General features: G+C 46.0%; 1 protein-coding gene across 1 annotated transcript in view; it reads left to right on the forward strand.

The window, feature by feature from the left end:
* rab10 (RAB10, member RAS oncogene family) overlaps positions 1–21,351 on the forward strand; it is a 40,364-nt gene that overhangs the window by 13,487 nt on the left and 5,526 nt on the right. Inside the window, exons 2-4 of the mRNA XM_056294284.1 lie at positions 3,765–3,825; positions 12,830–12,968; positions 15,891–15,980. Of these exons, the coding sequence (XP_056150259.1) occupies positions 3,765–3,825; positions 12,830–12,968; positions 15,891–15,980 (290 nt within the window). The remainder of the gene's footprint in view (positions 1–3,764; positions 3,826–12,829; positions 12,969–15,890; positions 15,981–21,351) is intronic.

Raw genomic sequence — 21,351 nt, forward strand, 5'->3', positions numbered from 1 at the left:
GAAGATTTATTTTACATTCCAAAATGTACCAAATAGGGGCCTTAACATTGATGAATGTTTTACTATGTAAAGTTTTATGAATGATGCAAACATTGGGCAGAATTTTAGCGAAATGTGCCGTAGTTCCTGGGGGCTAATCATTTTTACCTTAACTGTATCTTTGTGTTTGGTAATGTGACACATATATTGTTTTCAGGCTAAAAGTCTTTAAGAAAATTAATTGATATCCTGTTTTCCCTGTGCTCTGGCCTGATATTTGATACCAGTGAGCATTGATGTGTAGGCTTGATGAATGATTTAGTGGATAATCCTAAATCTTGGTCAGCAATGCTCAGCCCAACCTTTCAACTGCCATCTTTCTGTAAATTTCCCTGCTTTCTCCCTCCTCTTTTTGTTCCCATTCTCTTTCATTCTCCCTCCCTTTCCCAGGGGTGTGTGTGGAGTTCAGTGAGTCACAGTTTGGCCGCTAGTTCCCTCATTATTCTTATGGTCCTGCCCCACCTAGAGCACCGCCGTTTCTTGGAGTTCAGCTTTTCATTGCAGCTTATGACCAGACTAGCTGAACTGGTGGCTTACCAGTTAGGAGAAGATCAATTTTTAGTCATCAGCAGTTTACTTTTCTTTTAAGGTACTTTTCTTTTAAGGTAGTGGTACTAACCCTAACCCTAACCCATAGAAATATAGGTTTTCCAAAGAATAATCTGTAGCTCTCAGTTTTGTCGAAGAGATGTAACTGTATAATAGTAAATCCATGCCGGAAAGCTGCAGCGCTCTTGATTGTGAAGATGTCGCACACTGGTGTTTTGATGACCACAGGACTGCAGAGGATGGCTTATAACATGCTGACTGCAACATTTCATGTTTCAAACTCAGTATTCATTTCCTCAAATAATTCCACACAGTTAAAAGTTCCAGGGTTGAAAAGTGACTCATCACAGGACCAGACTACTTGTGTTTTCATATTGCGTACTTTGTTACTTTAAAGAACCATCAAAGAAAGTTGAAACAGTTCATCTGGACACATTTTGTTAAAGAACATAATGTCGCTGTTGGGCAAACACTGTAAACTTGGTGATTTTCTTTACATTTCACGAACCAAGTACATATGTAAACTTTTTCTTCCTAATTGCACTTGGCCAATTACCCTCCTCTTCTGAGCCATCCTGGTCGCTGCTCCACCCCCTCTGCCCCATCCGGGGAGGATTGCAGACTACCACATGCCTCCTCCGATACATGTTGAGTCATCAGCCACTTCTTTTCAACTGACAGTGAGGAGTTTCACCAGGGGGACGTAGCATGTGGGAGGATCACGCTACCCCCCCCCCCCCCCGAACTGGCACCCTGACCAACCAGAGGAGTCGCTAGTGCAGCGACCAGGACACATACCCACATCCGGCTTCCTGCCCGTAGACACGGCCAATTGTGTCTGTAGGGACACCCAACCAAGCCGGAGGTAACACGGGGGTTCGAACCGGCAATCCCGGTGTTGGTAGGCAGCGGAATAGACCACTACGCTACCCGGACTCCCTAACTTCAAGCCTTGGCAACACCTCTATGTTCCAACACAAATGCAAAGTGGTTTACAAACCCTGTGAAAATGTAATGTTTGGTGACAAAATGGTAAAATACTTTCAACGTTTTTTCCCCTTCCTTTCAAAGTTAAGCTTCTTTGTGGATATGTGGTTTTCGCCTGACAGTGGTGATAGTTAAATTCACAGTAAATCTCAATACTTGCATGTGTGGTGAAAAGAAAGGCTTTGGAAAGCTACCTGTAACGGTAAAGCTTTAGCTCAGTCCACTACAGGAGAAAACTGATGTTCTCTGCCGTCAGGTGGAAAAAAATATATGTGCATTTATCTGTGACGGCATCAGCAAACAGCCAAAATGAGTTGGACATTATCAGCTATCTGCAAAAAACCAACACCATTCACCCCCAAATATTAGTTTACAGATCAGCTGTTCTGTGTAATCCCATGGAACAGCTGATCTGTGAAGGAATAGTCACTACATTGCACAGTCATACTGCACAGTAATTCTAAACTCTGTTGGGGCGTCCGGTTGGTGTGGCGGTCCATTAGTCCATTAGTCTAGTCCATTGCCTACCAACACAGGGATCGCCAGTTCGACTCCCGGGGTTACCTCCGGCTTGGTCAGGCGTCCCTACAGACACAGTTGGCCGTGTCTGCGGGTGGGAAGCCGGATGTGGGTATGTGTCCTGGTGGCTGCTCTAGCGCTTCCTCTGGTCGGTTGGGGCGCCTGTTCGGGGGGGAACTGGGAGTGAATAGTGCGATCCTCTCACGTGCTATGTCCCCCTGGTGAAACTTCTCAGTGTCAGGTGAAAAGAAGCAGCTGGTGTCTCCCCATGTATCGGAGGAGGCATGTGGTGGTCTGCAGGCCTCCCCGGATCAGCAGAGGGGGTGGAGCCGGGATCAGGAAGGCTCGGAAGAGTGGGGTAATTGGCCAAGTAGTATTGGGGAGAAAAAAAGGGGGGGGGCACTCTGTTTAAACATGGTGGAATTAAATGGCAAAACACTGTAAAGTCTGTCTGTAAATCTGCAGCGTGACTTTGTGAGGAGCCGTCTGTCTCGCTGCTGCACCGGTAGCGAGGGTGGTGTTTTATGACTACTACATAGACGTGTGCTTCAGTCCTCAGACTGCTGAAACTCCCTTTAGGTTTGGGTGGGAAAATATGACTGTGTCACCTAACGGTTCTGCAGAAGGATCACAGTCAGCTAAGTAATTAGGATATGTAATTATGGCAGCAGACCTAAACACAGTATGTGGAAGTAATTAAATACCTGCCCAAATGGAAAAAATGGGGCGTCCCTGAGGACTGAACTCAGAATCACCGGCTGAGTTGGCTGAGTGAATGCATGTGTGTGTTGTGTTGTGTACTGTATGACCTACCACTAATGTGTAACTTTACCCTCAGGGTGAATCACTTGCCCTTCTTCCACCTGCTCTCCCTGACACTGTAATACAGTAGTAATGCTGTAGTAATAATAATATAATGCAGCCTTTGTGACGCTGCGGGTGATGAAAATTCATGCAAGCCAGTGTTGACCCAAAGCTGATTTAAAAAAAACCATGTTTTTACGTTTGGGTTAGCACGGTCACCTCAGAAAGAAGGTCCTGGGTTCGAGCCCCGGGGCAGTCCAACCTTGGGAGTCGTCCCCTGTGTGGAGTTTGCATGTTCTCCCCGTGTCTGCGTGGGTTTCCTCCGGGTGCTCCGGTGTCCTCCCACAGTTCAAAGACATGTAGGTCAGGTGAATCGGCCGTACTAAGTCGTCCCTAGGGTGTGTGTGTGTGAGAGTGAGACTGAGAGATGGTCTGGCGGCCTGTCCAGGGTGTCGCCCCGCCTGCCACCCAGTGACTGCTGGGATAGGCTCCAGCATCCCCGCAACCCTGAGAGCAGGATAAGCGGTGGATAATGGATGGGTGGATGGCTGAGTTGACTTGACCCAGCCACACTGCTGTTAGCGTTCACTCTTCGCTCGACATGGTGATGTCAGGGCCATGTGCTGATAGGCTGAGAGCCTGGGCATGACACCGCATGTTAACATACTACATAGGAAACATTTGTCATTCCATTTGTTTGTGTGTGTGCGTGCCTGTGTGTCTAGGTTTCCGTGCCTCTTCCCGGTCTGTCCTCATGTCAAAGGGGTCAGTGTTGCCTCGCTGTGACAGGGCTGCCATTCAGCGAGCCCGTGTGTCCTGAGACAGATGGCTGGCTCTGCTAAGCTACGCTCTCTCTTGTTTTGCAGGAATAGACTTCAAGATCAAGACTGTTGAACTACAGGGAAAGAAGATCAAACTACAGATATGGTGAGTACACACGTTCTGAAGTGTGACTGCTCATTTGCATACAGTCCAAGATATTAGCCCGTATTCATTAAACAGCCCATGTTCCCTATTCATAAACGGGTAATTGTGCCTCACTTTCACCACTTGTGTTATTTTGGTCATTTGAGTGTCCCATAAGTGATTTATGAAACCACACAGCCTCACTAAAATACCCCCTGCTCTGAAAAGCAGCATGGTTTCTTACCTGCATTTAAAAAAGCTTCGTTAATAAACAGAATATCTCAGATTGTCATCTTTGGTCTGTGTCAGTGCTGTGTTTGGAAGCAGGTGTTTAGGGTTGGGTATCGAAAATGGGCGCGGACTGAAATCTCTCGGCCCTACTGCTTATCAAACTCTTTGGAAACAAACGGTACCAAATTTCGATACTTTATGGTAGACGACGTGAACGGTATCGCATTCAGCCAATCACTGCCAGTGTTGTTGTACACAGACTTGACAAATCAGCATGACACTATTTGGTATGTGTGTGCGTCTCGTGAGTGACTGGTTGGAGCTGAAAACTCGTGGGCAAGTTGTGTTCCAGAGCATGTCTACACTTTGTAAAAATAAACAGCAAACCTGACACAGTAAAATGCCACTGCTGCAAAGCGATCATCAAATGCAAGTCTGGGAAAATGTTGAATATGATGAAACGTCTGATCACGCATGGGATACATTTACGAGTGGACAGCTGCTCTGTGTTTGATAAGTTAATGTCCGCGCTGCTGCCAAGGTTAACGTTAACTCTGGGACGACGGCCACTGGGTCTTCTGGTGCCACTGCTAGCAATGAGGAAACAGGTAAGGACGGTTCTGTCAAGTGTTTCTGGCTCTAACATTAGCAGGACGTATGTCTGAGGTAAAAAAGAAATGAAGCTAGTCTGATTTCATAGAACTTTAGCTACGCTAGGTTATAAAAATGTGTTATAGTGCGAGGTACTTGTGTCCCCAAGCATCCTCCACTCCGGTTGGGTGAACATTCTCAACAACTGGGGACACAATTAGTGTAGAAAGGGCCCGTCTCCTGCCAGAAAGGGCAGATATGCTTATCTTCCTGCATAAGAGTGCTAAATGAGAATGAGCAAACATACGTTAAAGATGTCGCTCTGCACGTTGACCTTATTGTCGTTGTATCCTTTCAGTCTCAAAGTGCTAGAGTACAGAACCAAGATAACACAATGTGTCAATGAATTACGGTGCTCGCTGTATAGAAAAGTAGTTTGCTGATAGTCCTATAAAGTTTTCATAAGATATAGTATCGGAAAAGTATGGTTTAGGTATCGTGTCGAATTGGAGGTATTGGTTTTTTATCGGTGTCGAACATTTTCAAACGATACCCAACCCTACAGGTGTTAGAAGCCACGTTAATACTTGGCACTGAATTGTCAGTTGTCTGTGATGGACCGTCATTAAACGCCAGTCTCCACCTCACTTACTTGGATTCTTGACAAACGTTGCAGTTGTAGCACTTTGTGTGCATGAGGGAGATGGTGACTTAAGAGTTAAGAATAAGAGTTGGGAATATGGGTAGTCCAGGTAGCGTAGCGGTCTACTCTGTTGCCTACCAACACGGGGATCCTGGTTCGAATCCCCGTGTTACCTCCGGCTTGGTCGGGTGTCCCTAGAGACAAAATTGGCCATGTTGCGGGTGGGAAGCCGGAATGGGTATGTGTCCTGATTGCTGCACTAGCGCCTCCTCTGCTCAGGTGGGGCGCCTGTTTTGGGGGGAGAGGGAACAGGGGGGGGGTAGCGTGATCCTCCCACGCTCTATGTCCCCCTGGTGAAACTCCTCACTGTCAGGTGAAAAGAAGCGGCTGGTGACTCCACATGTATTGGAGGAGGCATGTGGTTGTCTGCAGCCCTCCCCGGATCAGCAGAGGGGGTGGAGCAGAGACCGGGACAGCTCGGAAGAGTGGGGTAAATTGGCCAAGTCCAACTTGAGAAAAAAAAGGGGGGGGAACCCCCCCCCCAAAAAAAAACAACAACAAAAAAAGAGTCGGGACTACTCAGCAGTGCCATAAGTGACGTTTCACCTGGAGACAACAACCTCCTCCATCAGCAGAGCTCTGCAGCATGCTGCTCGCTGACCAGTCACGCTGGCCCTCTGCTGGGCTGCCACACAGCTACCGAGATGGTAAATATGCAACACTTGATGTGCATATCAATTTAACAGCATACTGAGTTGCATCCTGCTGCTTTTGGCTCACAAACACAACTTGAAAAATATGCCCCTCCTCCCGAGGTCAGTAAGACGCGATGCCCACAACACCGCCTTGCTTTTCATTCCCGTCCCCCGAAAGTCAGCCCCAGATTCTCTCTGGTTTTGGAGCGAGTCCTGTCTTGGCGTTTCGCCTCAGTGTATTTTTGTTTTTTAGGTGCTGTGTCCGCTGTTATGTATCATTTCAGCTGTGAGGATCTTGCACCCACTAAATGCTGCAGCTGAAAAGAATAACACCCTCACAAGTAGGCCTTTCCCATACACACGCGATGGGGTCGCAGGACTCGGCGTGTCAGCCCACTGTGCTGGGATTTGCAGTTCCATTACAACAGGGCTACCCGCTTGAAGGTCTTAACCGATGACGCACTTGTCTTGAGTCGATGACGTTTAAAAGCAGCGCCCTCTTTTCAATGGCGTTTGAAAGCAGCGCCCTCTTTAGCGCCGTTACTGTAGCACGGTGCAGCGGTTGTTGGCAGCTAGCGACTTACCACAGATTTCAGGCTGGTTTTAAGATTGTGCTTGGCAAGTGGAGACAAAATGGATCCAGAAGAAGCGAAGCCCATCTGATTATAATTTTATGCCATTTTCAGTGGGGGAGGGGTCCTATTCAGTATGCCCTTAATTGGCTTTCACTGGGACCACTGCTGATGATAAGTAATGCCATGGTAGCGTGTCTCCACAGCAGTCACCACAGCCATGGCGTTTCTGTGAATGAACTCTGATTACCACGGTGTAGATTGTGAACGGTGCGGTGACTTCTCTGTGAAGTTTTATGAATATGGGCCATTGTGTGTGGCATGGTGTGAGTGGCAGCTCTACACGTAGCCAAAATCATGTTGTGTGAATTTAGATATTATACTGTGAAATATGGTGATATGGCAAGGAATCCATATGAATGTTATTTTACAAATTCACTCTTTTTTTGGGGGGGGGATTTTTCTCCCTCCTTTTTCTCCTCAATTGTACTTGGCCGATTACTCTATTTTCCAAGTTGTCCCAGTCTCTGCTCCACCCCCTCTGCCGAGCCAGAGAGAGCTGCAGACTCTTCTCTTCTGCTACTTATTCCTACAAGTTTTCATATATGCATAGTAGCTGCATTACATCCAGATGCAAAAAGTCTTCCAAGCTTAATGTGAGGCTGACCACCCAGGGATGTAGCCTGGCTGACCACCCAGGGATGTAGCCTGGCTCATTAGATCACAATTCCAGGAAAATGTGATTTGGAAGATGCTGTGTTGACACCCAGTTGTGTTGGAATGATTTAAATGTAGCGGACGAACGAGTGTAACTGGAGCTTTAGTTTGTGTGCTTAAAGCTTTTGTGTGTGTGTGTGTGTGTGTGTGTGTACACGAGTGTTCATAAGTGTGTGCGTCCCTTAATCTCCATTTGCAGTGATAAATGGCTGTTCACAATTTTCTCCAGGTAGTTTAATTTCATGATTGAATGAAACCATTGGTACTGTGCCCTCACACGGTACCGATGAAAACTGTAAAGTCCGCTGTGTTGACCCCTTAAAAACAGGGAACAAGCTGAAAGAAGAAGTGTAATTTAATGATTGAGATGTATGCTAATGCAGGTGTTTAAGAGGTTCAATGATGAGCTTTTCTGTTCATTTTAGGGCCCAGACACACCAAACTCTAGTGGCGACGAAGGCCATCTAGGCCAAAAAGTAGCACTTGAACACACCGCAAAGACTATGGCCGACAGCCAACTAGCATGTATGTTCTGCACTGACTCGCTAAACTGAACAGCCAATCAGAGTGATCTCTCTCACCAACGGGCTCCGCCCATTCAACATGCGGAATCAGCCGAAAAGCTTCCGACAGAGGTTCGACTAGCGCCGACGGTGCGGGACACACCGCAAAAGCTAGGGTCACAGACGCTCACTGACGGCCCGACATTGGCCAACAGCCGACTGTCGGCCTGGTTTGTCAGGGCCCTTAATGTATATGCTCCAAGTTTAACTGTACTTGTGTGATTCATAAGACTTCCAAGTTCAACTTTATTGTTGTGTATTATAATTAGGGCTGTCAATCTTCCTCTGTAATCCCAGTTTAATTTCATTCTTTATTATTTTTAATGCTCAAATTTAGCCTGTTAATGTTTACTATGTACCTATACACTGTATTCATGGACTTATGCATTGCAAATGCCACCATCAGCATGTGAATGCTATACCTTCTGTCCAATAGAGGGCATTCCAGCATTACCGATCTTTCTTTGTTATTTTTCTGTTTGTTGACAGAAATCCAAGAACTTTCCACACATCACTTCTTACATGGTCAGGAGTGGTGATCTCCATGGGTCCATAGCTTTCTGCCAGTTCTGATGTAGCGTTAGAGGTTAACGTCAGCACATTAAACGTGAGATCGTGATTCGCAGTCAGACTCAGAAAACTTTATTGTTCATCATTTGTGACAAAAGCATTTTGTTTTCACATGCGGGTAGGCCAAGGCGAGAAGGGTCGTGTCTAGATGGTAACCCTAGATTTGCAAAACTATCAGGGTTTTTAAACTAACCTTAACATAATGCTTGTGAAGTGCTGCTCTGCTGAATTGTGTGAGAGAGTTTTGCAAATGTAGGGTAACCATCTACACACGAGTGGCGAGAGGGGCAAGATACGTTAACATTAGCCAGCACATTTATAAAAAAATAAAAAAATACGCATTCAAATAACAATTTTCAGCATTCGATTAGTATTAACTGTTTAGCTATTCCATTTATATTCTACTCCCGGAATTCCTTACAACAGCCCTAATTAGAATATAATGAAATTCTTGTGTTCTGGCTCTCTCTGCCTTAACACAAAAGGGACACAAGTTCAAAGGAAACAAGGACACACCATCCCGATAAAAAGAAAAAGATAACACTACAGACTTACATAGACTGTGTACACAATGAATTCATACATTTTATATTGGTATATAATGACAGTACGGTGGCATGTTGGCATGTCCCCTGGCTCTGCCAATTGACAGAAGCTAAGCAGGTATGGGCTTGGCTAGTACTTGGCATGGAGACCTCCTGGGAAAACGGAGTTGCTGCTGGGAAGCGGTGTTGGTGGACCAATAGGGGGCAGTCTTCCCTCTGGCCCTAAAAGAATAAATAAAAAAATCCCAATACCCCAGTGCAGTGATGGGGCACTGCTGTAGGAAATGCCGTCCTGTGGATGAGATGTTAAAACCGAGGTCCTGACTCACTGTGGTCATTAAAGATCCCATGGCACTTATCACAAAGAATAGGGGCTTGCCCGGTGTCTTGGCAAAATTCCCAACCTGGCTGTCTCCATCTGACTACCTAATCATCCCCCTGTGTATTTCGCTCAGTGATTCCCCCCTCTCCACCTCAAGCTGATGTGTGGTGAGCATTCTGGTGCGGAATGGCTGCCGTGCATCATCCAAGTGGGTGCTACACATAGGTGGTGGTTGAGATGACTTTCCCCTCCTTAATGTGAAGCGCTTTGGATGTCTCGATAAAGCACTATGTAAATGTAATCCATTATTATTGTTTTTTGTTATTATTATTAATATACAGTACATGATGACACCCCGTGGATCCACCACCTATGGGGATTAGCATTGGGGTAGGGTACAGTGTAGGCTGGTTGGCAGGCAAAGGTGGAAACCGGGGCGTGCCGACTTCTGGCATCGCATACTGGTCCTTGGGACGTAGAATGTCACCTCTCTGGCAGGGAGGGAGCCTGAGCTGGTTCAGGAGATGGAGCGGTACCAACTAGATATAGTTGGGCTCACCTCCACACATAGCATATGCTGTGGTACTAAATCCCTGTGGAGAGGGGCTGGACTCTACTTTTCCAGTGTTGGCCAAGGCGACAGGTGCTGGGTGGGTGTGGGGATACGCACAAGTCCCTGGTTGAGTGCTGCCATGTTGGAGTTCTGATCGGGGAAGGAGAGGGTCCACCTCTATATGACTGAGTCCCTGGGGGGAAGGTTCTGACCGTTGTGTGTGCTTATACACCGAATAGCAGTTTATAGTATCTGGCCTTCTTGGAGTCTCTGGGTGGTGTCCTGGATAAGGTTCTGACTGGGGACTCTATAAGCTGGGGAACGTCAATGCTCATGTGGGCAACAATGGAGAAACCTGGAGGGGTGTGATTGGGAGAAACGGCCTCCCCGATCAGAATCCGAGCGGTGCCTTGTTATTGGACTTCTGTGCGAGTCATGGATTGGCCATAACAAAAACCATGTTCGAACATAAGTGTACTTGGTACCAGAACACCTTAGGCTGAAGATCAATTATAGACTTTGTGGCCATATCATCAGGTCTGTGGCCGTATGTTTTGGACACTCAGGTGACGAGAGGAGCAGAGCTGTCAACTGATCACCACCTGGTGGTGAGCTGGATCAGATGGCGGGAAAGGCTGCCAGACAGACCTGGCAAACCCAAATGTCTAGTGAGGGTGAACTGGGAACGTCTGGCGGAGGCCCCTGTCCGTGAGCTCTTCAACTCCCATCTCCAGAAGAAGTTTGTGTGTATCCTGAGGGAGGCTGGGGACATGGAGTCTGAGTGGGCCATGTTCAAAGCCTCTATTGCAGATGCAGCAGACAGAGGAGCTCTGGTCATAAGGTCCCTGGTGCCTGTCGAGGTGGCAACCTAAGAAACCACTGGTGGACACCGGCTGTGAGGGAAGCCATCAGACTGAAGAAGGAGACCTTTCGGGCTTGGTTTGCCTAGGGATCTGCTGAAGCAGCAGACAGGTACCAGGAGGCCAGAAGGGCTTTGGCGGTCACAGGAGCAAAACCTCAGGTGTGGGAGGAGTTCAGCGAGGCTGTGGAGGAGGACTTTCTATTGGCCTCAAGGAAGTTCTGGCAAACCCTCCAGCGACTCAGGGAGGGGAAGCAGGGCTTGACTCAGGCTGAGTTCATCTGGGGAGGGGAACTGCTGACCCGAACTGGGGACATTGTCGGGCGGTGGAAGGAACACTTTTAGGAGCTCCTGAACCCAGCTAACACATCCTCAGTGGAGGAGGTGGAGTCTGAAGACTCTTGGGAAGCCCCAGCCATATCCCTGGCAGAGGTCTCTGAGGTAATTAAGAAGCTCCTCAGTGGCAAGGCGCGCCGGGTGTGGATGAGATTCGCCCTGAGATGCTGAAGGCTGTCGATATTGTTGGGCTGTCTTGGCTGACACGCCTCTTCAGTGTCACATGGAGGTTGGAGATCGTACCTTGCGGAGAGGCAGACTGGGGTGGTGGTTCCCATATTTAAAAAAGGGAACCAGAGGGTTTGCTCCAGTTATCTGAGCATCATACTGATCAGCCTCCCTGGGAAAGTCTACTCTAGGGTGCTGGAAAGGAGGCTCTGACCGATTGTTGAACCTCGGATCCAGGAGGAACAATGCGGATTATTCCATCTTAGTGATGGAACAACAGACCAACTTTTTATCCTTGCGGAAGTGCTGAGGGAGGCATTTGAGTTTGACCAGCCAGTCTGCATGTGTTTTGTGGACTTAAAGAAGGCTTACGACCGTGTACCCCGGGGCAATCTGTGGAGGGTACTGCGGGAGTAGGGGGTACTGGGGCAGTTGCTACAAGCCATCCAGTCCTTGTCTAACCAAAGGGAGAGCTGTGTCCGCATTCTCAGCACAAAATCAAATACGTTTTCAGTGGCTGTCAGACTTCGCCAAGGTTGTCCCTTGTCTCCGATTCTGTTCTTGATATTCATGGACATGATCTCAAGGCGCAGCCAAGGTGAGGAGCGTGTCCATTTTGGGAACCACAGAATTGCATCTCTGCTCTTTGCAGATGATGTGGTTTTGTTGGCTTCATCAGAACGCGACCTCCAGTGTGACCTAAGTGTGAAATGGCTGAGATGAGAGTCAGGACCTCCAAGTCTGGTGCCGTGGTTCTATACCAGAAAATGGTGGATTGCTCCCTCCGGGTTGAGGATGAGTTGTTGCCTCAAGTGAAGGAGTTCAAGTATCTCGGGGTCTTGTTCACGAGTGAGGGTAGAATCGAGCGGGAGATTGACAGGCGGATTGGTGCAGCATCAACAGTAATGTGAACGTTGTACTGGACCGTTGTGGTGAAGAGGGAGCTGAGCCGGAAGGCAAAGTTCTCAATTTACCGGTCAGTCTTCATTCCAACCCTCACCTATGGTCATGAGCTTTGAGTGGTGACCAAAATGGTGAGATTGCAGATACAAGCGGCTGAAATGAGTTTCCCCCGTAGGGTGTCTGGGCTCAGCCTTAGAGATAGGGTGAGAAGCTCGAACGTCTGGAGGAGCTCGGAGTAGAGCCGCTGCTCCTTTGCATCGAAAGAACCAGTTGAGGTGGTTTGGGCATCTGATTAGGATGCCTCCTGGGTGCCTTCCTTTGGAAGTTTTCCAGGCACATCCAACTGGGAGGAGACTCTGGGTTAGACCCAGAACTGACTGGAAGGACTACATGTCCAGTCTGGCCTGGGAACACCTTGGGATCCCACAGGAGTAGCTGGAGGGTGCTGCTGGGGAGCGGGACGTCTCGAGTGCCCTACTTTGCTGCGACCATGACCCGACCCCGGAGAAGCGGCTGATGATGAAATGAGTACATGATGACACAACAATGTAAGGTGTATAATTTACATTACACCTTACATTGTTGCGTTATCTTGTACTGTGTATTGTGTACAAGAGTAGAGTGATTCCAAGAGGGAAACTTCTTATTTCTTTATATATCCCTTGTCAAGAAAGATCTTTATTGATTATTGGTTTAGGAATGAAGCAGTCAGTATCATAGCACAAATCTCTCTCTTCTTGTATGTGTGTATCTGCAGGGACACTGCAGGGCAGGAACGGTTCCATACCATCACCACCTCCTACTACAGAGGAGCCATGGGCATCATGCTGGTCTACGACATAACTAATGCCAAGAGCTTTGAAAACATCAGCAAATGGCTGCGCAACATTGACGAGGTAAGACATGAATTTATGTGATGCACCACCTGCTGTGTTGTCTCCTATGTCCGTGGTTTTATTGCTGTGGTACACATTTACAGTTAGTGTTTTTACATCTGCTACAACTTTTGGATGCTTCCGTTAGGGGTCGCCACAGTGGATCATCTGTTTCCATTTCTCCCTGTCTTCTGCATCTTCCTCTGTCACACCAGCCACCTGCATGTCTTCCCTCACCACATCCATAAACTTCCTCTTTGGCCTTCCTCTTTTCCCTGGCAGCTCCATATTCAACATGCTTCAATTTGAATCATATGGCAATAATGTGGTTATTGCAACTGCCATGTGAACACCTTAATCAACCATCTCAATTGAGGTCAAAACCAACACAAGCGTAATGCACTAACAGCTAGATTTTTTGTCAAATGGTTTGATTTGCTCACAGAAAGTTGAATCAGTTCATCTGGACTCAATGTTTGTTGATACGTTGTTGATACGTTTCATCACTCATCTAAGTGACCTCTTCAGTCTCAGCTGACTGCAGGTATCCCCACCCTTTTAAACAACACAATGGCAAAACAACCAAAACCAACGATCAGTTTCATATTCAAATTGACGTGACAGTTAACTAGTGTTACAATGGCCACGTATACTATTCATAGAGGATTGGGGAATAGTTGCAATCACAGCATTGTAAGATGGTGACAGATATACTCTTAACCCCCCCCCCCCAACACCTTCCTCATTTCAGGGATGGTCATTGCCTCTTCACATATGGCCTCTTTGACTTCAAACCAGCGTTCCTCCCTATCAAGGATGTACACATCCTCATCCTTGAAAGGGTGGCCACTGGCCTGTAGATTGCTTTCAAACCCCAAACACACTGCGCCAGAAATTGATACACCCCAAGGGTCCCCCCAGCACAAACAGAGGAATATAGTGTATTCTGTTCAAGTGCTAGTGCTGTGAATTGTACATCGGGGAAACCAAAGAGACACTGGCCAAGAGGATGGCACAACACAGAAGGGCTAATGCGTCAGGCCAGGACTCTGCAGTCTACACCATCTACAGGCCAGTGGCCACTCCTTCAAGGATGAGGGTGTGCACATATGTGATAGGGAGGAATGCTGTTTTGAACCGCGAGTCAAAGAGGCCAACTATGTGACGAGAGAATGACCATCCCTGAACCGAGGGGGGGGGGGGGTCTAAGAGTACATCTGTCACCATCTTACAATGCTGTCATTGCGACCATTCCCAAATCCTCTGTGAATTGTACACATTGCCATTGAAACTCTACTTCAGACATAGTAAACTGGCGGCCTGCGGGTCAATTTCCAAATATCAATAAACTGTTGGTTTCACAGGCGTTGGAAGCAAGCGGGGCATTTGACCACATTTGAACCTGATCCCAATTGTAATTATACTGTCCACTGATAGAGGGCGCTCCATCAAAACACAAGAGGCCTGTAGCCAAGCAACTGCTTGCACATGGTTTTGTATTGGTCTCGGCGGGCCTCTTCCGCAATGGCACGCAACAAGGAGAGACATGAGTGGCAAAAAAGAAAACTTGGCCTAGAGAACCATGTCTTCCAGGCAAGACAGGAAACAGAACATCTTTTCACAGAATTCAAACCTGTGTGTTTAGTGTGCCTGGAAACAAAATTAGCCATGAAGGATTTCAACTTGAGTCGCCACTACAACACTACGCACAAAGACGAATATGACATCTACCCCGGAGGTGCCAGAGCCACCATCATCACTGACCTCAAAGGAAAAATATGACAGCAGGGTCTTTTCACCAAAGCCAGGTCTGCACAGGAGTCCTCTCTCAAGGCGTCTTGTGCTGTTTCCCTGGAGCTTGCTAAAGCAAAGAAGCCCTTGTCTGATGGCGAAACAGTGAAGCCATGTGCAGTAGAGATGGCTAAACCTTTTGGAGACGATAACATGGCTAAGAACTTTGAAATGGTCTCTCTGTCCTGTTGCACAGTGACGCGAAGAATTTTTGACATTCAAAGTCCTGTCGAGGGAGAGCTTAAAACAAGTCATGCATGACTGCAAGTACTTCTGCTTAGCGTTGGATGAGAGTACAGATGTGATGGATGTTAGCCAGCGTCTCATTTACACAAGAGCCATTGACAGTTCATTTGAAGTGCACGAGAAGTTATGAAATTGTTGTCTTTGCATGACATCACCGAGGTCAAAGATGTTTTTAGCATGGTTAAAAGTGTGGTAAGTGAACATGAGGGATTTTTCCACAGCCAGAGAGCTTCATTTTTGACCTAGAAGGAAAATCAAGTCATTTACTTGCACAGTAAAAATGCTGCAAGTGCAACATTGCTGGTCAATCCTCTTTGGTTTTAATATATTTAAGAGCGATTAAGATTTTAAGATGTACTTTATTAATCCCTGTGGGGAAATTCATCCATCCCAACACACACTGTAGCTAGGAGCAGTGGGCTGCCGCCATTTCCATCTCAGTAAAGCATATCTAATATGTACACGATTGCAGGAGTGATCACAACCTCATTTGCTCTCAAGTCAAGTCAATTTTATTTGTATAGCCCAATACAAATTACAAATTACAAATTTGCCTCAAGGGGCTTTACAGCAACACACTCTCTAAACACTCTCTCAAAACCCTCTGCTCTCCCCACTCAACTACACACACACACCCTTTCTGAGACATCACACCAAAACAAAAAAATGTAAGACAATGTGCAGTAACCAAGTGGGGCAAATTTGTCTAGAGGCCTCTGTTTGACAACTTTATATAATCTACCTTTAAACTTTGAAAGTGATTTTGCTCAGTTTTTATGCACAACATGCTGGTGACATCTGTATGTTTTGGATGAACTCAGATTAGGCAAAGGTCTGTGTCATTAAACAGACAAAAGGGTATGATAATCCACTGGGATTTTTTTTTCTTTTTTGTGTATTTTTCAGCACGCAAATGAGGATGTTGAGCGAATGCTGCTAGGCAACAAGTGTGACATGGAGGACAAGAGGGTCGTACCAAAAGCCAGGGGGGAGCAGGTGAGTTGGTGCAGTATACTGCAGATATAAGTAGTCATCCATCACCAGATTTTCATGTGTTTATCAGCCGATTTGTTGCTAACTGCTTTGGTGCTACAGGCAGATCACATAGCTTTGCCATTTTATTAATGCTTGTGCCTTTTGGGCGTCCGGGTAGCGTAGCGGTCTATTCCGTTGCCTACCAACACGGGGATCCCGATTCAAATCCCTGTGTTACCTACAGACACAAGTGGCCGTGTCTGTGGGTGGGAAGCTGGATGTGGGTGTGTGTCCTGGTTGCTGTACTAGCACCTCCCATGGTCGGTTTGAGTACCTGTTTGGGGGGGGGGGGACTGCGGGGAATAGCGTGATCCTCCCACGCGCTATGTCCCCCTGGTGAAACTCCTCACTGTCAGGTGAAAAGAAGCGGCTGGCGACTCCACATGTATCGGAGGAGGCATGTGGTAGTCTGCAGCCCTCCCCAGATCGGAAGAGGGGGTGGAGCAGCAACCGGGACAGCCCGGAAGAGTGGGGTAATTGGCCAAGTAAAAGGGGGGGGGGTATCAAAAAAAGAAAAATGCTTGTGCCGTCATCACGACTGCTATAATTTCTCATTTTAGTTCAGTCCTTTTTCTATCACAGGATGATGGTTACTATGTAATACTAATGTAAATACTCACAACTGTAAAATAATTGAACATTGCAAAATGTTTAATTATTTTGTATGGTATGGCCATATAAAAAAATGAAAGTAAGATGAGAATGTAAAAAACAAACAGTAAATATTAAGAAATACATAAAGTATGGCTATATAGGAGCCAGTGAATCAAGTAGGATAGTTATATTGGTTTTTGAAATTGTTTTGTTGAAGCTGCATGAAGCCATAAATGTCTTTTAGAAGAGTCATTGACCCTGTTAGCCGTTAGCAGCAGCTAGAACAGTTTCTAGCTTGTCAGCATGTCCACTGTCTTAACTAAAGACACATAATAAACAAACCTGAACATGAATTTACATAGTCAGAATTATCCAAGGGAGTTGTGCCATTTTGGTTACTTTGCCTGTTTATTGTGTAATTTTTATTACTTTAGCAAAACTTGACTGACATTGCCAATGATAGAATTCTCAAAAAGATTACTGTTAAAAATAGCATGGTTCAAGCAAGTTGAGTCTGAAAAATGAAATAGCTTAAGTTTGCAGCTTCAATACAGGGTGTTATTACTACTACTACTACTACTACTACTGCTACTACTATATTCGGCTGCTCCCGTTAGAGGTCGCCACAGCAGCTCGTCCGTTTCCATCTCTTCCTGTCCTCTGCATCTTCCTCTGTCACACCAGCCACCTGCACGTCCTCCCTCACCACATCCATAAACCTCCTCTTTGGCCTTCCTCTTTTCCTCTCGCCTGGCAGCTCCATATTCAGCATCCTTCTCCCAATATACCCAGCATCTTTCCTCTACACAATTACAAACCTTCTCAATCTTGCCTCTCTTGCTTTGTCTCCAAACCGTCCAACCTGAGCTGTCTTTCTAATATACTCGTTCCTAATCCTGTCCTTCTTCATCACTCCCAATGGAAATTTTAGCACCTTCAACTCTGCCACCTCCAGCTCCACCTCCTGTATTTTCATCAGTACCACTGTCTTCAAACCATATAACATAGCTGATCTCACAACCATCTTGCAAACCTACCCCTTAACTCTTGCTGGTACCCTTCTGTCACAAATCACTCCTGACACTCTTCTCCACCCACTCCACCCTGCCTGCACTCTCTTCTTCACCCGTCTTCTGCACTCCCCACTACTTTGAACAATTGACCCCAAGTATTTAAACTCATACGCCTTCGTCATCTCTACTCCTTGCATCCTCACCATTCCACTGTCCTCCGGCTCATTCATGCATATGTATTCTGTCTTGCTCCTACTGACTTTCATTCCTCTTCTCTCCAGTGCATACCTCCACCTCTCCAGGCTCTCCTCAACCTGCTCCCTACTCTCACTACAAATCACAGTGCCATCCGCAGACATCATAGTCCATGGAGACTCCTGCTTGATCTCCTCCGTCAACCTGTCCATCACCATTGCAAACAAGAAACGGCTCAGAGCCGATCCTTGATGTAATCCCACCTCCACCTTGAACCCATCCGTCATTCCAACCTCACCACTAGCACACTTCCGTCATACATATTCTGCACCACCCCTACATACTTCTCTGCCGCTCCCGACTTCCTCATACAATACCACACCTCTCTGGGCAACCTGTCATATGCTTTCTGTAAATCCACAAAGACACAATGTAACTCCTTCTGACCTTCTCTATACTTCTCCATCAACATTCTCAGACCAAACATCACGTCTGTGGTGCTCTGTCATGGTATGAAACCATACTGCTGCTCGCTGATTGTCACCTCTCCTGTTGACCTAGCTTCTATTACTCTTTATCTTTATCTTCATGCTGTGGCTGATCAACTTTATACCTCTGTAGTTGCTACAGTTCTGCACATCACCCTTATTCTTGAAAATCAGTACCAGTATGCTTCTTCTTTACTCCTCAGGCATCCTCTCACTTTCCAAGATTGTGTTAAACAATCTAGTTAAAAACTCTACTGCCATCTCTCCTAAACACCTCCATGCCTCCACAGGTATGTCATCAGGACCAACTGCCTTTCCACTCTTCATCCTCTTCATAGCTGCCCTCACTTCCTCCTTGTTAATTCACTGCACTTCCTCATTCACTGTCCCCACACCATCCAACCTTCTCTCTCTCTCATTTTCTTCATTCATCAGCCCCTCAAAGTACTCCTTCCACCTTCTCAACACACTCTCCTCACTTGTCAGCACATTTCCATCTCTGTCCTTCATCACTCTAACCTGTTGCACATCCCTCCCAGCTAGGTCCCTCTGTCTAGCCAATCAGGACAAGTCCTTTTCCTCCTTCCTTATTGTTTAACCTGTCATACAACTCACTATACATCGTTTCCTTTGCCTTGGCCACCTCTCTCCGCTTTACGCCTCATCTCCTTGTACTCCTGTCTACTTTCTTCATCTCTCTGACTATCCCACTTCGTCTTTGCCAGCTTCTTTCTCTGTGTACTTTGCTGTACTTCCTCATTCCACCACCAAGTCTCCTTGTCTTCCTTCCTCTCTCCAGATGACACACCAAGTACCTTCCTAGCTGTCTCCCTCACTATTTCTGCAATAGTTTCCCAGTTATCTGGCAACACTTTCACTACCACCCAGTGCCTGTCTTAACTCCTCCCTGAACTACACACAACAATCATTCTTCTTCGACTTCCACCATTCGATCCTCGGCTCTGCCTTCACTTGCTTCCTCTTCTTGGTCTCCAAAGTCTCCAAAGTCATCCTACAGACCACCATCTGAATCTGCCTAGCTATGTTCTCTCCTGTCACCACCTTGCAGTCTCCGATCCCTTTCAGATTGCGCCTTCTACATAAGATATAGTACACCTGTGTGCACCTTCCTCCACTCTTATATGTCACCCTATGTTCCTCCCTCTTCTTGAAATGTGTATTCACCACAGCCATTTCCATCCTTTTCACAAAATCCACTATCATCTGTCCTTCCACATTCATGTCCTTGCCACCATACCTATCCATCACCTCTGTTCCCTTAGCCAATATGCCCGTCCGCTCCAATCACCACTCTCTCCTCCTTGGGTACACTCTCCACAATGTCATCCAACTCACTCCAGAATTATTCTTTTTCTTCCATTTCATACCCAACTTGCAGGGCATATGTGCTGATAGCATTCATCATCACAACTTTGATTTCCAGCTTCATGCTCATCACTCTGTCTGACACTGTCTTCACCTCCACCACACTCTTGACATAGTCTTCCTTCAGAATTACCCCATTTCTCCTCCCATCTGCAACGTGGTAGAAAAGTTAGAACCAACCTTCGATGCTCCTGGCCTTACTCCCCTTCCACCTGGTCTCTTGCACACAGTATATCTACCTCCATCATATCAGCCAGCTCTCTCCCTTTACCAGTCATAGTGCCAGCATTCAAAGTTCTGACCCTCACCTTCACACTCCTACCCTTCCCCCTCTCCTTCTCCTTTGCCCAACAGTAGCATAGTTCCTCCCGACACCCTGCTGGCCAACAGTACCGGTGGTGGTCGTTGGTAACCCAGGCCTCAACCAATCTGGCATGGAAATCTGATTTATAATCCACATATTTACACCAGATGCCCTTCTTGACACCACCCTCCCTATTTATCCGGGTTTGGGACTGGCACTAAGAATGCACTGGCTTGTGCATCTTCAGTGGCTTGGTTTCAATCCAGGGTTGTAATTTACAGGAAGGGGCAAGCAAAAATATGGAAATGCATCTACATCTTGAGTATTTACAAAAGGTGTAACAGTTGACTCACCACACCAGTATCAGAAATTATGCCTCTTAATTAAGCTAGTTAATCCTCATGTATATTCCTGGAATATACCATAATTTAATCAAATAATAGATTATCTATATAATCTTAAATGTATTTCTTTTCAACAAAATGTTTATTACAAAGTAATTTTGTGGTTACAAATTTGCTACATGAAGTATTTTTAACATCTTGTCATAAGTATAATAACATAAAATTAACTTAACTTAAATTGGCGTTAAGCAAATTCAGACCCCTAGAGATTCCTAAAATGACACTCACAGCTAAGCCACTCCATTTGTCTCCTGTCCCTTCCAACAGTTTATGCTCTCCTGTGGTAGGCAAACTAACAAACAGCGGGTCCTCACTATCGAGAAACACCCTTTACTTTATTTATCTGTCTATTTACTTTTTATTTAAAATCCTTTTTTATCTCTCTCTCTCTCTCTCTCTCTCTACTATATATATATATATATATATATATATATATATATATATATATATATATATATATATATATATATATATATATATATATATATATATATATACAGTGGCTTGCAAAAGTATTCATACCCCTTGAACTTTTCCACATTTTGTCACGTTACGACCACAAACATAAATATATTTTATTGGAATTTTATGTGAAAGACCAACACAAAGTGGCACACAACTGTGAAGTACAAAGAAAATTATACATGATTTTAATTTTCTTTACAAATAAAAAACTGAAAAGTGCGGTGTGCAAAAGTATTCAGCCCCCTTTTCTCTGAGTGCAACCAACTGCCTTCAGAAGTTGCCTGATGATTGCTGAATGATCGAATGTTGACCTAATGACTAAATAGAGTCAACCTGTGTGTAATCTAATCTCAGGACAAATACAGCTGTTCTGTGACGGCCTCAGAGGTGTGTTAAGAGAATATTGGGGAGCAAACAGCATCATGAAGTCCAAGGAACACACCAGACAGGTCAGGGATAAAGTTGTGGAGAAGTGTAAAGGAG

The sequence above is a fragment of the Lampris incognitus genome, chromosome 15 (assembly GCF_029633865.1).
Source record: "Lampris incognitus isolate fLamInc1 chromosome 15, fLamInc1.hap2, whole genome shotgun sequence".
Classification (NCBI taxonomy): Eukaryota; Metazoa; Chordata; class Actinopteri; order Lampriformes; family Lampridae; genus Lampris; species Lampris incognitus.